At 44.0% G+C, this 16212-nt stretch overlaps 1 protein-coding gene across 4 annotated transcripts in view; it reads left to right on the top strand.

Annotated features, from left to right (window-relative positions):
• Positions 1 to 16212, top strand: part of LOC109864827 (TBC1 domain family member 9B) — a 43799-nt gene that overhangs the window by 8904 nt on the left and 18683 nt on the right. For 3 of the 4 annotated variants that reach the window (XM_020452805.2, XM_020452807.2, XM_020452806.2), the window contains 9 exons: positions 927 to 1045; positions 1778 to 2006; positions 3838 to 4096; positions 4440 to 4647; positions 4991 to 5155; positions 6646 to 6816; positions 7357 to 7507; positions 11757 to 11971; positions 13751 to 13868. In XM_020452805.2, the coding sequence (XP_020308394.1) occupies positions 927 to 1045; positions 1778 to 2006; positions 3838 to 4096; positions 4440 to 4647; positions 4991 to 5155; positions 6646 to 6816; positions 7357 to 7507; positions 11757 to 11971; positions 13751 to 13868 (1635 nt within the window). The remainder of the gene's footprint in view (positions 1 to 926; positions 1046 to 1777; positions 2007 to 3837; positions 4097 to 4439; positions 4648 to 4990; positions 5156 to 6645; positions 6817 to 7356; positions 7508 to 11756; positions 11972 to 13750; positions 13869 to 16212) is intronic. The other variant, XM_031798107.1, reaches the window with a different exon arrangement.

Below are 16212 nucleotides of genomic sequence, written 5' to 3'. Positions count from 1 at the left end.
CCATTGAGGACTCGCACTCGCCATCTAGACCATTAGTGACTCGGACTGGCCCCACGTGACTTGTATTTGCACTTGGACTGGTGAGCATGATGATGAGCAGAATATTAGCAGCGCTGGATGAGCAGAGCAGCGAGGGTTCTGTTCTCTAGCAGTGGGAATTATCCAACACACCCGGCACACACAGCCAACATCAGGCTGGTGAGCTGTGGAGGAGCAAGCGATGAGTGTGGGCAGGCAGGCTCCGCGCCGGCTCAGCCTCCGATCATAGGCTACACATCGCACAAGCCACTCTCTTGCTTCCCCGTAACCACCAGTCACCAGCCTGCTATTTAGCTTTGCCTGGTTAAGAAACAGAAACTTCTTCACGAAATTGACAACAATAGTATTGAGTTTAATAGCACAGCAGTGTAGCTATTTCTCTCTCATTGTGGATAGAAAAGTAGTCCGTCTTTGAATTTTCATCTTGCTCTACCCTCGCACCCCCCCCCCCCTGCATCCCATAGTCAGGTTCTGACAGGTCTCCCTTTAGTTTTCACTCTGCAAATAACTACTCAAATATCAGTGGGTCAATTACAAAAAATTAGCTGAGAGCCCGACCATTTATATATATAGTAAATAAGTAGTGAAATGCTATCGAGTAGAATTTGTGTTAGTGATAATATTTAGGGCTACCGAGTGACGCAGTGGTCTGAGGCACTGCATCTCAGTGCTATAGGTGTCACTACAGACCCTGGTTCGATCCCGGGCTGTATCACAATGGGCCATGATCGGGAGTCTCATAGGGCGGTGCACAATTGGCCCAGCGTCGTCTGGGTTAGGGGAGGTGCACTGTATACTCTCTAAAGCACACCTGTACCCTCTCTAAAGCACACCCGTACCCGATTTTTACCTTGGTGTTGATGTGGGTAAATACTGTGTTTTCCCAGGCTCCTCCCGGAAGGAGATCACAGAGCATTGGGAGTGGCTGGAGACCAACCTGCTCCAGACGCTCTCCATTTTTGACAACAATGAAGATATCACCACCTTCGTCAAGGGGAAGATCTCGGTAGGCACTGCTGCCACAAAGTATAGTTCAACCTCATAGAATTTGAACAAATTAGAATTCAATTATCATACCCTGTTATGTCCTAGCTAATTGTTGCTCCATCTTTAAGATACTGACTCAGTTCCTCCACTAAATGCAGATTTATTTATTTATCATTGTCACTTTAATCTGAACTAGAGGCCTACACAGGTCTAAAAAGTTGGACCCGTTCCAAAATTAACCTGGGTCTTTTCCATCCGCACTGGACATTTTTTATTTAAATATAGAGACCCATTCCGAATTAACCTGACGACAACTAGACCCGTTCTGGATAGACCTGGTCCAGTCCTGGTCCGACCGATCATTAGGAGTATCTCTACCGCTCCTGCTGTCTCTAGAGAGTTAAAACAGCAGGTCTGGGGATAGGTAGCACGTCCGGTGAACAGGTCAGGGTTCCATAGCCGCAGGCAGAACAGTTGAACACTTTGTTGTAGCCTGTTCTTCTCCTCTAACTTTTAATTCCATAATTTTAATTCAAACTTCCATTGATCAGATATCTCCTAACTTTTGCCATACATGGAGGCTCTATGACTGTAGCCTATTGCTGCTTTGATGACTTATGATTGGCCAACAACAAGCTACACGTGCGCCACTCGTGAAAAACAAGAGCAGCAGCATAAATGATACAATTTCTCTCTGTCTATATATATATTGTAACAGAACCTAACTCCCTCCTCCACTCTTTCTATCTAGGGCATCATCGCCGAGGAGAACAAGAGCAAGGCTGCCCTGGAGGATGAGGACTCTGGCAAGTTCCGTGAGGCTGAACTGAAGATGAGGAAGCTGTTTGGCATGCCCGGCGAGGAGAAGCTGGTCAACTACTACTCCTGTAGCTACTGGAAGGGCCGTGTGCCCCGGCAGGGCTGGGTCTACCTCAGCGTCAACCACCTCTGCTTCTACTCTCTCCTCCTGGGGAAAGAAGGTTGGTGTGGAGCAGGGTTTCCGTTAGCTGTAAATGTCAAAAAAAAAAAAAAACATTAATTCATTCATACATACATATTCATTCATTCATTCATACATACACACACACACACACACACACACACACACACAAATGGACTGACGAGTTTCAGAAGAAAGTTGTTTGTTTGTGGCCATTTTGAGCCTGTAATCGAACCCACAAATGCTGATGCTCCAGTTACTCAACTCGTCTAAAGAAGGCCATTTCTATTGCTTCTTTAATCAGAACAACAGTTTTCAGCTGAGCTAACATAATTGCAAAAGTGTTTTCTAATGATCAATTAGCCTTTTAAAATTATAAACTTGGATTAGCTAACACAATGTGCCATTGGAACACAGGAGTGATGGTTGCTGATAATAGGCCTCTGTACGCCTAAAACATCTGCCATCTCCAGCTACAATAGTCATTTACAACATAAAAAATGTCTACACTGTATTTCTGATCAATTTAATGTTATTTTAATGGACCAAAAATGTGTTTTTCTTTCAAAAACAAGGAAATTTCTAAGTGACCACAATCATGTGTGTGCAATATGTGTGTGTTAAAATTGTTGCCAGCCAAATGATCAACAACAAAAAAATAATTGCTAAATAATGCTTTGTATTAATTGGTGGAAATACCAGACGATGTGCTCCAACTTCATAGGCAAATATACTTCGTAGTAAATCCTTAAGCTGGTTTGAAATTAGTGTTGGGTGTGTGCCTTTTAGAAAAGAAAAAAATACTCAGGCAAAAGATGCAATTGAAGTCCCTTGAATAAGGAACTTCAGCCAGGTGTACAATGACTGGGCAAAATTTGTGAAGATTCTGTTGATTATACCCGTTTCCAGTGTGTCGGCCGAGAGGGGGTTCTTTCTCCAAAACCGAGTAAAGACGGCCTCAAGATCACGCATTCTTGAGGACAAAGTAACTAGGCTGATGTAAATTATAGGCAAATTGTGTTCGTCAGGCCCGTTACTAGCAGTTCTACCTCAGCCCTAGGTAAGATCAACATAAATTAGAGAAGCCTAGATTGTATTTGAAAACAATTTTATTAATGAAAATTGCCGTACAAATAGCCTATAGGACATGTTTACAAATGTATTACTATGTAGGCATCTAAGCAAAACATTTATTATTTTATTATTTATAGCAGGGAAGAAGAAGCAACAGGCAAAATGTTTTGCTTTTCAATAAAATCTGTCATGTTGGTATAAGAACATTACAGGCTCATTTCTATGCTGTTAAGATGAATTACAATAATATAATGTGATTTTGAGCACTGTAGATGGACACCCTAATGCGTACACACCCAATTCATATGGATGTCTGGTCAATTAAAATCCTAACGGAAACCCTGGTGTGTGCATGCTTGTGGGTCAGAGAATGAAAGCAATGCACTGTATGTGGGCAGTGATCTTATGAGATTACAGAAGAAGAGAATGAGGCTTAGAGAGTGTGTGTTAGTGTGTATGTTGAGGAATGTGATTAACTCATAGTGAATAGCCCCACTTCAATGTTGCAGCACCAACCCCCAACACAATTCTGTACTAATTCAAACCTCTAAGATAGCATTCTATGAAATCTACCTCTTTCTTCCTCCTACTGTTTCTGCCCCTCTACTGAACACCTATCTTTCCCTGCTCCCTGACCCCAAGGACTCCTTCCTTTGCTCTCTCGCTCTCTTCTCTTCCTGTCTATCTCTCTTTTTCTATGCTGTATCTCCCTCTGTCTCTCACCCTCTTTTCTGGGCCACGTAAAATATTTCTGTGACAGCGTCTGCTAATTGATCTCCCCACTCCTCCCCTTACAGTGACCCTGGTGGTGCAGTGGACGGAGGTCACCCGCCTAGAGAAGAACGCCACGCTGCTGTTCCCGGAGAGTGTGCGGGTGAGCACGCGGCACACGGAGCACTACTTCTCCATGTTCCTCAACGTTAACGACACCTTCAAGCTCATGGAGCAGCTGGCCACCATCGCCATGCGCCAGCTGCTGGACAACGAGAGCTTCGCGGCCGACCACTCGCTGCCCAAGGCCTGCAAGACGCTCAAGAATGTCTCAGCACTGAAGAGGTAGGAGGGTTCAAGAGTAAGGAATGTCCTGTTTTTTTCTGACCATTTAAAAAATGTGGTATTTCAAACAACTGTTTTCACTGAAATGAAGTGGTACTTCCAAGAACATGTCTTTTAACCCTCTAGAGAACAGGTGTAGACAATTCAGGTACCAACACACCAGATTTAGCTAAAAAAGGTCCTCAATGTAGTGGTCCGTTTCTGCATCTCACCAATATCACTTTTGGGGGTATAGTTCTAGACAGTATTCATATTTTTAGTGTGTATATATTTACTGTATCTGTAGTTTTTCTTCATTTTGCTCATTTACTCTCTTCCACACACTACTGGATGTCAACTACAGGGACCTGGACGCACGGGCCAAGAACGAACGTTACCGGGCGCTGTTCCGCCTGACCCAGGACGAGCGCCTGGACGGACACACAGACTGCACGCTGTGGACTCCCTTTGCCAAGATGCACATCGTGGGCCAGCTGTTTGTCTCCAACAACTACATCTGCTTCTGCAGCCGTGAGGAGGACCTCTGTCAGCTCATCATTCCCCTCAGAGAGGTGCCTATACACACAACCCAACGCAAAGCACGAGCCCTCTTCCTTTTATTTCCTTCCTCCTTTCTTTCCCTCTTTTCCATATCCTGCATCCCTCTTTCCTATTCTCTCATTTTAATTTTCTTTCACTCTCACTTTCTTACCCTGTATCTGTCTTTGTGTTTTTCATGGGGGACATAACATACCCTCATTGTGGGATGTGCCTAATGTTCTTAACTAATGTACAACTTTCTCTTCCCCTCCCTCTCTCACGCCCCTCTGTTTATCTCTTCTCTCTCCTCCTTCCACCCCATCTCTCTTCTACCCTTCTCTGACTCTCCTCCCTTCCCTCCATCCTGCTCTCTAGGTGTCCATTGTGGAGAAGGCAGACAGCAGCAGCGTCTTGCCCTGCCCCGTGTCCATCAGCACCAAGAACAAGATGACCTTCCTCTTCGCCAACCTCAAGGACCGTGACTTCCTGGTCCAGCGCATCTCCGACTTCCTGCAGCGCACCCCTGAAAGTGGCCATTCGGTGAGCCAATCAGAGGGGAGGTGTGCTGTTTGGGTCTACCCTTTGAGCTAGGCTTAGGCTAGGCTTTACCTTCATGCCAACTTTGTGACATACCGGGATGTTTGGTAATGCACAAGGGGTGCTGTTTTCAAACCTAATGCTAACAAGTACATGTTAAAGCCCATAGAGAATGCTACCTAAATGTGAACCAGCACATTGCGAACATTTTGTACAGTTTCTGACCTAAACTATACAAGTAACAAAAAAATGCTACTCACAGTTTGCTGCACGCACAAAACAAATATTAGCCAGCAAGGCTCTTGGTCCAGGAGAGGATTTTCTGCTGTTACCAAGTGAATGCTTGATTTTGCAAGAATAGATAGTTACTAAACTAGCTACTAAATTAGCAAACCATATGTACAACTGCAGAGCATTTAGCACATGTTAGACGGTTAATTGAATAGTTATATAAGATATCTAACTGACAAACATTTAGTTGTGAGTTCCATACTGTAACTAGATCACCTGGCGTGTGCTGCACAACAGTGAGTGACTCAAAAAGCTCCGGTCTCTTGTTGTTGCGTGCTTGTAAACAAACACCGCGTGACTGGGGACAACCGTAACCTTCATAATAATGTGACAGGTGACACGAAGAACGCAATGTTTTTCATCTCCTAACCTATTGTACAGGTTGACTGCAGGTATTTACTTAAATAGGTGACACGAAGAGGTGACACGAAGAACGCAATGTTTTTCATCTCCTAACCTATTGTACAGGTTGACTGCAGGTATTTACTTAAATAGGTGACACGAAGAGGTGACAGGAAGAACGCAATGTTTTTCATCTCCTAACCTATTGTACAGGTTGACTGCAGGTATTTACTTAAATAGGTGACACGAAGAGGTGACACGAAGAACGCAATGTTTTTCATCTCCTAACCTATTGTACAGGTTGACTGCAGGTATTTACTACAAATATTCACATTTATTGAAAAACTTCAAAGAAAGAGTTTCAACGGTATTGATGGTATTTAAAAACCATCCTGTGTCTTTTTCCAAATACCCCGGTATATGTTATAAACGGTATACCTAGAAGAAAAAGAAACGCACACCTATTTAGGCGAGGTGCTGGCTAGCGGAGTAGAAAACTTGAAAATAAGAGAGCCGCACACTCTAGGAGCTCAGATGCAAAAATGTAATTACCAATGTTTCGACAGCCAAGCTGTCTTCATCAGGGTGTAAACGGTATACCGCCCAAGCCTACTTTGAACTGTCAGTCACGTTCTGTCGTGAACGAGATAGCAATTGTGATGGATAATTGGGCTTTTTGATGTATACAGTGATTTTTATGCTACTTTCCACATAACAATAATATGTTGTAATCACTCATTTGTGTTCATGCTTTTGGCAGAATGATCATTCTGAATTAGTTGGTTACACATATCAAAATATCCTTGTATTCTTTCTCTCCTAACACCCCTTTAAATCCCCGATATCCTCCTTCTCCCCAGGGTTCTCCCAGCCCTAGTACCACCCCTCTCTCCTCCAGCCTCCCCACACCCACTGGTGCAGCAGGGGAACCGTCCCAGAGGCGCCACTACAGCCCCAGCCTGCCAACAGCCACTCAGAGCCTGCTCCACATCTACCAGAAGGACGCCCCAGAGGAACACGGACCCAAAGCTGTGAGTTCAACCCCACTCCCAGACGCACGTCAACGGCTTGGACTGTCTTATGCTTTTAGAATATCCTACACGCTTTCTATAGTGTTTTATTACTTCAGTGTGGTCATCTGTTTTTAATCTGAAGTGATCCTTTCTAAACAGTATTTTATTGTCCCTACCTAATGATGTAGACAGTTGGATGCTTTATAGTGTAGGCTAATGTATGCTGTGTCTATGGTTCTGGTCCTCAGGGTTAACATTACAAAAGAGGAAATACTATCTTAACCAAATGTGTGCATAGGCAAGCTTGAAGGCCATCATCTGTTCATTCATCTAGCTCAGCTATCTAGCTCAGCTTTAGGTTCCCAAACTCAAGGGATTGTTGGATCACTGACTCTTAGTAGCATGTCTTTGTTTGCTTTTCTCATGGTGCCAAAGGAGCATAGCCACCGTGGCCGTACATCATTCTGGTCGTTATATCGTTAAAACACCCCTTTAGCTCAATTACATTTTTGTTAGGTCATACTGATATACTGACTCCCCCCTTTTCTTTCTCCTCAGACAAAGGAGAAGATGAAGGAGGAGTCGTGGAACATCCACTTCCTTGAGTTTGGCAGGGGTGTGTGTATGTACCGTACCTCCAAGACCAGAGAGCTTGTGCTCAATGGGATCCCTGAGAGCCTCCGGGGGGAGCTGTGGCTGCTCTTCTCAGGTTGACATTTTGTCCAACAATTTCATTTCAAGCACTTTTTATTTTATTAATGGTTAATTGTTACAAAGCGCTTCTCAGCTTATATCCCCCCAAAATAACCCTTCTTGCAGGGTTTGGGTTAATGGATTACCCTAACCCACATAGCCCTAAAACAATTTTTTGATGTCTGAAATGGAGCAGGTATTTTTTCCCAATGTACAAATCAAACTTTATTTATCACATGCACCGAATACAACAAGTGTAGACCTTAACGTGAAATGCTTACTTAAAATCCCTTAACCAACAGTGCAGTTCAAGAAGAGTTAAGAAAATACCAAATAAACTAAAGTAAAAAAATAATTAAAAATAACACAATAATGAGGCTATATACAGGGGGTACCGGTACCGAGTCAGTGTGTGGGGGTACAGGTTAGTCAAGGTCATTTGTACATGTAGGTAAGAGTGATGTGACTATGCATAGATAATTAACAGCGAGTAGGAGCAGTGTACAAAACAAATGGGAGGGAGGCGGTGTCAATGAAAATAGTCCGGTGGCCATTTGATTAATTGTTCAGCAGTCTTATGGATTGGGGGAAGAAGCTGTTTAGAAGCCTCTTGGACCTAGACTTGGCACTCCGGTACCGCTTTCTATGCGGTAGCAGAGAGATCAGTCTATGACTAGGGTGGCTGGAGTCTTTGATTTTTAGGGCCTTCCGCTGACACCGCCTGGTGTAGAGGACCTGGATGGCAGGAAGCTTGGCCCCGGTGATGTACTGGGCCGTACGCACTACCCAAGGAACTTGAAACTCTCAACCTGCTCCACGACAGCCCCGTCGATGAGAATGGGGGCGTGCTCGGTCCTCTTTTTCCTGTAGTCCACAATCATCTCCTTTGTCTTGATCGCGTTGAGGGAGAGGTTGTTGTCCTTGCACAACATGGTCAGGTCTCTGACCTCCTCCCTATAGGCTGTCTCATCGTTTTCAGTGATCAGGCCTACCACTGTTGTGTCATCAGCAAACTTAATGATGATGTTGGAGTTGTGCCTGGCCGTGCAATCATGAGTGAACATGATGTGTACAGGAGGGGGCTGAGCACGCACCCCTGAGGGGCCCCCGTGTTGAGGATCAGCATGGCGGATGTGTTGTTACCTACCCTTACCACCTGGGGGCGGCCCGTCAGGAAGTCTAGGATCCAGCTGCAGAGGGAGTTGTTTAGTCCCAGGGTCCTTAGCTTAGTGATGAGGGCACTATGGTGTTGAACGCTAAGCTGTAGTCAATGAATAGCATCTCACATAGGTCTTCCTTTTGTCCAGGTGGGAAAGGGCAGTGTGGAGTGCAATAGAGATTGCGTCATCTGTGGATCTGGTGGTGCGGTATGCAAATTGGAGTGGGTCTAGGGTTTCTGGGATAATGGTGTTGGTGTTTCTTATAAGTTTCCGCGTTAGAGTCCCGCTTCTTGAAAGCGGCAGCTCTACCCTTTAGCTCAGTGCGAATGTTGCCTGTAATCCATGGCTTCTGGTTGAGGTATGTACTAGAGGTCGACCGATTATGATTTTTCAACGCCGATACCGATTATTGGAGGACCAAAAAAGCCGCTACCGATTTAATCGGCCGATTTAACAAAATAATAATAATAAAAAATTATGTATTTTTAATACATTTGAAATGTATTTGTAATAATGACTTTTACAACAATACTGAATTAACACTTATTTTAACTTAATATAATACATCAATAAAATCTATTTAGCCTCAAGTAGATAATGAAACATGTTCAATTTGGTTTAAATAATGCAAAAACAAAGTGTTGGAGAAGAACGTAAAAGTGCTATATGTGCTATATAAGAAAGCTAACGTTTCAGTTCCTTGCTCAGAACATGAGAACATATGAAAGCTGGTGCTTCCTTTTAACATGAGTCTTCAATATTCCCAGGTAAGAAGTTTTAGGTTGTAGTTATTATAGGACTATTTCCCTCTATACCATTTGTATTTCATTAACCTTTGACTATTGGATGTTCTTATAGGCACTTTAGTATTGCCAGTGTAACAGTATAGCTCCCGTCCCTCTCCTCGCCCTGGGCTCGAACCAGCAACACATCGATGCGTTACCCATGCAGAGCAAGGGAAACAACCACCCCAAGGCTCAGAGCAAGTGAAGTTTGAAACGCTATTAGCGCGCGCTAACTCACCAGAGATTTCACTTCGGTCACACCAGCCTCATTTTGAGAGTTGATAGGTTTGAAGTCATAAACAGCGCAATGCTTGACGCACAACGAAGAGCTGCTGGCAAAACGCACGAAAGTGCTGTTTGAATGAATGTTTACGCGCCTGCTTCTGCCTACCACCGCTCAGTCAGATACTTAGATGCTTGTATGCTCAGTCAGATTATATGCAACACAGGAAACGCTAGATAATATCTAGTAATATCATCAACCATGTGTAGTTGACTAGTGATTATGATTGATTGTTTTTTATAAGATAAGTTTAATGCTAGCTAGCAACTTACCTTGGCTTACTGCATTTGCGTAACAGGCAGTCTCCTTGTGGAGTGCAACGAGAGAGAGAGGCAGGTCGTTATTGCGTTGGACTCGTTGACTGTAAGACTGGATCCCCCGAGCTGACTGGATCTGCCCCTGAACGAGGCAGTTAACCCACCGTTCCTAGGCCGTCATTGAAAATAAGAATGTGTTCTTAACTGACTTGCCTAGTTAAATAAAGGTGTGGGGGGAAAAAAGAAAAACAAATTGGCAAATCGGCGCCCAAAAATACCGATTTCCGATTATGAAAACTTGAAATCGGTCCTAATTAATCGGCCATTCCAATTAATCGGTCGACCTCTAGTATGTACGTACAGTCACTGTGGGGATGACGTCCTCGTCCTCTTGATAAAGCCAGTGACTGATGTGGTGTACTCCTCAATGCCATCGGAAGAATCATGTAACATATTCCAGTCTGTGCTAGCAAAACAGTCCTGTAGGTTAGCATCTGCTTCATCTGACCACTTTTTTTATAGACCGAGTCACTGGTGCTTCCTGCTTTAATTTTTTATTGTAAGCGGGACTCAGGAGGATAGAGTTATGGTCAGATTTGCCAAATGGAGGGCGAGGGAGAGCTTTGTACGCGTCGCAGTATGTGGAGTAGAGGTGGTCTAGAATTGTTTTCCCTCTGGTTGCACATTTAACATGTTGATAGAAATTCTGTAAAACTGATTTAAGTTTCCCTGCATTAAATTCACAGGCCACTAGGAGCGCCGCCTCTGAGTGTTTTCCTGTTTGCTTATCGCGGAATACAGCTCATTTAGTGCGGTTTTAGTTCTAACCTCGCTCTGTGGTGATATATAGACAGTTACGAAAATAACAGATGAAAACTCTCTGGGCTAATAGTGAGGTCTGCAGCTTATCATAAGATACTCCATCTCAGGCGAGCACAACTTTGAGACTTCCTTAGATATCGTGCACCAACTGTTGTTTACATAAATGCATAGGCCCCCGGCCCGTGTCTTACCAGAGGCTGTTTTTCTCTCTTGCCGATAGTGTATAACCCGCCCGCTCTATGTTCTTAATATCGTTGTTCACTGTGTTGCCACCATGTTAGCAACACAGTGAACAATACTCATTATGAATAAGTGAGTCTGTGTGTGCAAGCAAGCATTGTGTGTGTCAAGACTACATCCACATCAGAATTCGGTTAGTAGTATCAAGGACAGCAGTCACTCCTACCTTGTGACCTGAAGGTAGTGTGTGTTTGTCTCTCTGTTGCCGTGGTTATTAGGGAAGTGTTGTTGTTGTTACCTAGTGGTGCAACGTCTGACTAATCTGAGATCAACTGACTCCCTGGACTCCGGCGTCATATGACCTTGCTAAGTAACTGTTACGAAACTGAGCCCATAGGTTGTGTTGCTATGTGGATGTGTCATACTATGTTAAAATGGTAGCACTTAATAAACGGGGCTAAATGAACAGGATTGTGTCATGCAATGATATCTGGAGTGAGAGTTAATGACAAGTCTAAATTCTGTTTTCAGGAATCCCTCGAATTAGTGGTTTCTAGCAAATATGTAAAGGTTAACCACGTTTTTGATGGTACAACAAAGAAACTACCAGTTGTCTGAATCTGACCTATTTTTTTTATTTTTTACAATGGTTAGAATCAAAAGGATCTAAACATTAAATAATTTGCCCACTGACAAACCCATATTGTCTGTGTCTGTCTTATAATCTATTGAGTTAACCACTTACCCCCATCCATCCATCAATCAATCCCCTCTCCAGGAGCTCAGAATGAGATGGACACCCACCCTGGCTACTACGCTGAGCGGGTGGAGCAGGCCATGGGCCGCTGTACCCTGGCCACGGAGGAGATCGAGAGGGACCTGCACCGCTCCATGCCTGAGCACCACGCCTTCCAGAATGAGATGGGCATCGCTGCCCTCCGCAGGGTCCTCACCGCCTACGCCTGCCGCAACCCTGGCATAGGATACTGCCAGGTATGCCGACTTGTCTTATTTTTCTGGGGGGGGGGGGTTGTACTGCATTGTTTAAAACTATGCAGGTGGTCAACATTGTAAGTAGCCTTGTCCACACATCAGAAACATCACGTTCACATCATCTCATTACAAAATCATGGGCATTAATATGGAGTTGGTCCCCCCTTTCCCCTTAGCCTCCATTCATTGTAAGAAGGGTTTCCACTAGATGTTGGAACATTGCTGCAGGGACTTCCATTCAGCCACAAGTGAGGTCGGCCAATGATGTTGGACGATTAGGCCTGGCTCGCAGTCGCCGTTCCAATTCATCCCGAAGGTGTTCGATAGGGTTGAGGTGCAGGCCAGTCAAGTTTTTCCACACCGATCTCGACAAACCATTTCTGTATGGACCTCACTTTGTGCACAGGGCATTGTCATGCTTAAACAGGAATGGTCTTTCCTCAAACTGTTGCCACAAAGTTGGAAGCACAGAATCATCTAGAATGTCATTGTATGCTGGAACTAAGGGGCCTAGCCCGAACCATGAAAAACAGCCCGAGCCCATTATTCCTCCTCCACTCCACCAAACTTTACAGTTGGCACTATGCATTCGGGCAGGTAGCATTCTCATGGCATCCGCCAAACACAGATTTGTCCGTCAGACTGACAGATGGTGAAGCGTGATTCATCACTCCAGAGAACGTGTTTCCACTGCTACAAGGTGGCGAGCTTTACACCACTCCAGCCGATGCTTGGCATTGCACATGGTGATCTTATGCTTGTATGCGGATGCTCGACCATGGAAACCCATTTCATGAAGCTCCCGGCAAACAGTTCTTGTGCTGATGTTGCTTCCAGAGGCAGTTTGGAATTCGGCAGTGAGTGTTGCAACCGAGGACAGACGCGCTATGCGCTCCCTTTCTGTGAGCTTTAAGGTTGAGTGCTGCAGCTATCCAAAGAAACACAAGAGACCTTCTTTCTGAAATAAAAATGTTTATCTTGACAAAATTAACAGAGGAACATTTGACTGAACATGAATTAGAGCCCACTAAGTCATGTTCATTACAAAAGGAGGCGTTGGAAATCTCTTTCCAGGTTCTGACAAAAACCTAGTTCTGACATAGTTTACAGCTTGTCAGAGCACTTTATTCTTCTGGGCTTTTGGAAAAATGTTTCTAATTGAACTCCTTGATGGGGGGGGGGCATGCAGGAGGCGAGATGCTCTCCCTGCAGTCTATTCCTCAAGTCTGTTTTGACCTGCAATAACAGAAAGAATAATAAGAGAAAGGAGAGGGACAAAGGGGATCTACTTTCACATTTAAATGTTCCTCCCTCTTACAATTAACAGAAGGCACTGGTATTGCTGGTGCATTTGCATGCCAGCTGGTTAAGGCAGGAGTAGACAGCCCCCACTCATCAAACTGCGAGGCCAGCTTTGTCATTGCCGTCAGCTGGTCAAACCCCTGAAATACATGAAAAACAAAAATTATGTACACCATTAAAGAGCCAACAGAGAGATTTGACCATGTGGTGAATTACAGTTGAAGTCGGAAGTTTACTTACACTTAGGTTGGCGCCCCCCCCTTCGGCACAACCCAAGGGGGGGGCGCCAACCCAGACAGGAAGACCACGTCAGTGACTCAACCCACTCAAGTGACGCACCCCTCCTAGGGACGGCATGGAAGAGCATCAGTAAGCCAGCGACTCAGCCCCTGTAATAGGGTTAATGTACCTGTCTGTTTCTCTTGTTATAAACCTCTGTATCTATCACTAAACCGTTCTCTCTCTCTCTCTCTCCAGGCGATGAACATTGTGACGTCGGTACTGCTGCTGTACTGTACGGAGGAGGAGGCCTTCTGGCTTTTGGTGGCTCTGTGTGAGAGGATGCTGCCTGACTACTACAACACCAGGGTGGTGGGTGAGTGACTGACACAACCTCTCATAGACACACACTTGTGTTAAATTCCATTGGGTTATGTCTTTGTTTTGTCGCTCCCTACACACTTAGGAAAGAATCCTCTGTTAAGATTCCTCCAAATCCCCTCATTTCAGAGTGTTTTATAGGGTAGACAAGCCCATTCTTCGTTCACTGCCCTTCAAATGGCCGTCACTTAAATTAAATTTACAGTGGTCACACAGTGACTGTGTCCCAATACCTATACTTGTGCTCTAAATTAGTAGGCTATTTGGGTATGGAAAAATAGAACGTTCTATAATATGTGACATTTTAGAAAATTGAGAATGCTTTAAATGCCAGGATGTCATACTCATTTTGTCTTCATCTAGTAGAATTCCCTGCACACTATTGAGGAAGAGAATTGTCTTTCCACACATGTGTTTGACAATAGTTGATAATCAGAATAGGGGACGCGTTCTACAAAATTGAACGAATGTCTGGGGAACAAGCACGATTGCACATCTAAGATGACAGCTTCTCAGCAATGTTCCCTCTAAATTGCACGCAGCTCCCATTGGACTGCCGCCATGAAGAAATATCAGCCCACACAGAAGCACGAGTTTGAACTTCACTCAACTTTCTAGAGTTTTCCCCCTTAGTTAAACACTATCAACGTTTCCCTTTACTGTGGGAATTGTGATCGAATCAACGCAATATTAATGCAATGCAACATACCTAAACAAAACAAACTATGCAAGAGATTTTGTTGTGGGCAGAACGCATCGGAGTAGGATTCTATTGCATTAACACGCACGACTCAGCCCATACTCTACACAGACCAGTGAGGCATAACCAATCAGAGCTGCATTAGGCCTATATGCAAATAGACCAATGCTATACAGTGCCTTCAGAAGTATTCAGACCCCTTGACTTTTTTTTTCACATTTTGTTACTTTACAGCCTTATTCTAAAATGTATCACATTTTTAGTCTCATCAATCTACCTACACACAATACCCGAGAATGACAAAGCAAAAGCATATTTTTTTACATAAGTATTCAGACCCTTTACTCAGTACTTTGTTGAAGCACCTTTTGGCAGCGATTACAGTCTTGAGTCTTCTTGGGTATGATGCTACAAACTTGGCACATCTGTATTTGGGGAGTGTCTCCCATTCTCTGTAGATCCTCCCAAGCTCTATCAGGTTGGATGGGGAGCATCGCTGCACAGCTATTTTCAGGTCTCTCCAGAGATGTTCGATCGGGTTCAAGTCCGGGCCCTGACTGGGCCACTCAAGGACATTCAGAGACTTGTCCTGAAGCCACTCCTGCGTTGTCTTGGCTGTGTGCTTAGGGTCGTTGTCCTGTTGGAAGGTGAACCCCCGTCTGAAGTCCTGAGCACTATGGAGCAGGTTTTCATCAAGGATCTCTCAATACTTTGCTCCATTCATCTTTTCCTCCATCCTGACTAGGGTTGCACATTTTGGGGAATATTCAGAGGTGGAAACCTTCTGTGGGAATATATCGGAATTAATGGAAATATCTGCAAATTAATATTAATACCATTTAAATGTAATGTTTTTTGCATTGGATATATTTACCATAACATAAACAAGTAGACATCATTACAAATGATAATCTTTCCAATAGAAAAATAAATACATTTCGTTACAAATTGAACTTTAATTAAATGAGTCAACTCTTCAGATGGGATGATTTCACTGAACAACAAAAGAAAGGGAATATTGAATGATCCCCAATGATCCATCGCATCTCCCCAAAACGTTTTCAACATACATCTGTAAAATTATAGTCTAGAAACTAAAGCTTTGGTTGTCTTCCTCTTAGGCTTCCATGTCTTCTCCCTGGAACTTCTCAATGTCCACCTCTTGAACATCAGACTCTGGGGCCTCATCTTCACTGTCACGTTCCGATCTCGTTGAGGATGGCTCATTGTCAGGCTCAAAAAGCCTCAAATTTGCCCGGATGGCCACCAGTTTTTCAACCCTTGTATTGGTCAGCCTGTTGCGTGCTTTGGTATGTGTGTTCCTGTCACGAGAATTTTCTCCCAATGTTCTAACCAAACTATTTTATAGCTTCGACCAATTCACCCCAGGTTGTAAATCCCGGGTTCAAAATAAGAATTAGGCAAAGTCTCAGATACTGCAAAAGGTTCATTCTTTATTCAGAGAGCTCTGAAGTCAAAAATGCAAAAACAGCATTTTTTTTTTTTTACTTCCACACACACACACAGTTTTATCACTTTTCTACCAGCCTTGGCAATTTCTCGCTGTTCCCCTCCTCCCTAGATTAGAGAGACCTTGGAAGGGCCCTCTTTCCTGTTGTCAGTTTTCAGAGTTACAACC

The sequence above is a fragment of the Oncorhynchus kisutch genome, linkage group LG19 (assembly GCF_002021735.2).
Source record: "Oncorhynchus kisutch isolate 150728-3 linkage group LG19, Okis_V2, whole genome shotgun sequence".
NCBI lineage: Eukaryota > Metazoa > Chordata > Actinopteri > Salmoniformes > Salmonidae > Oncorhynchus > Oncorhynchus kisutch.
This window is presented reverse-complemented; position numbering and strand designations above follow the sequence as displayed.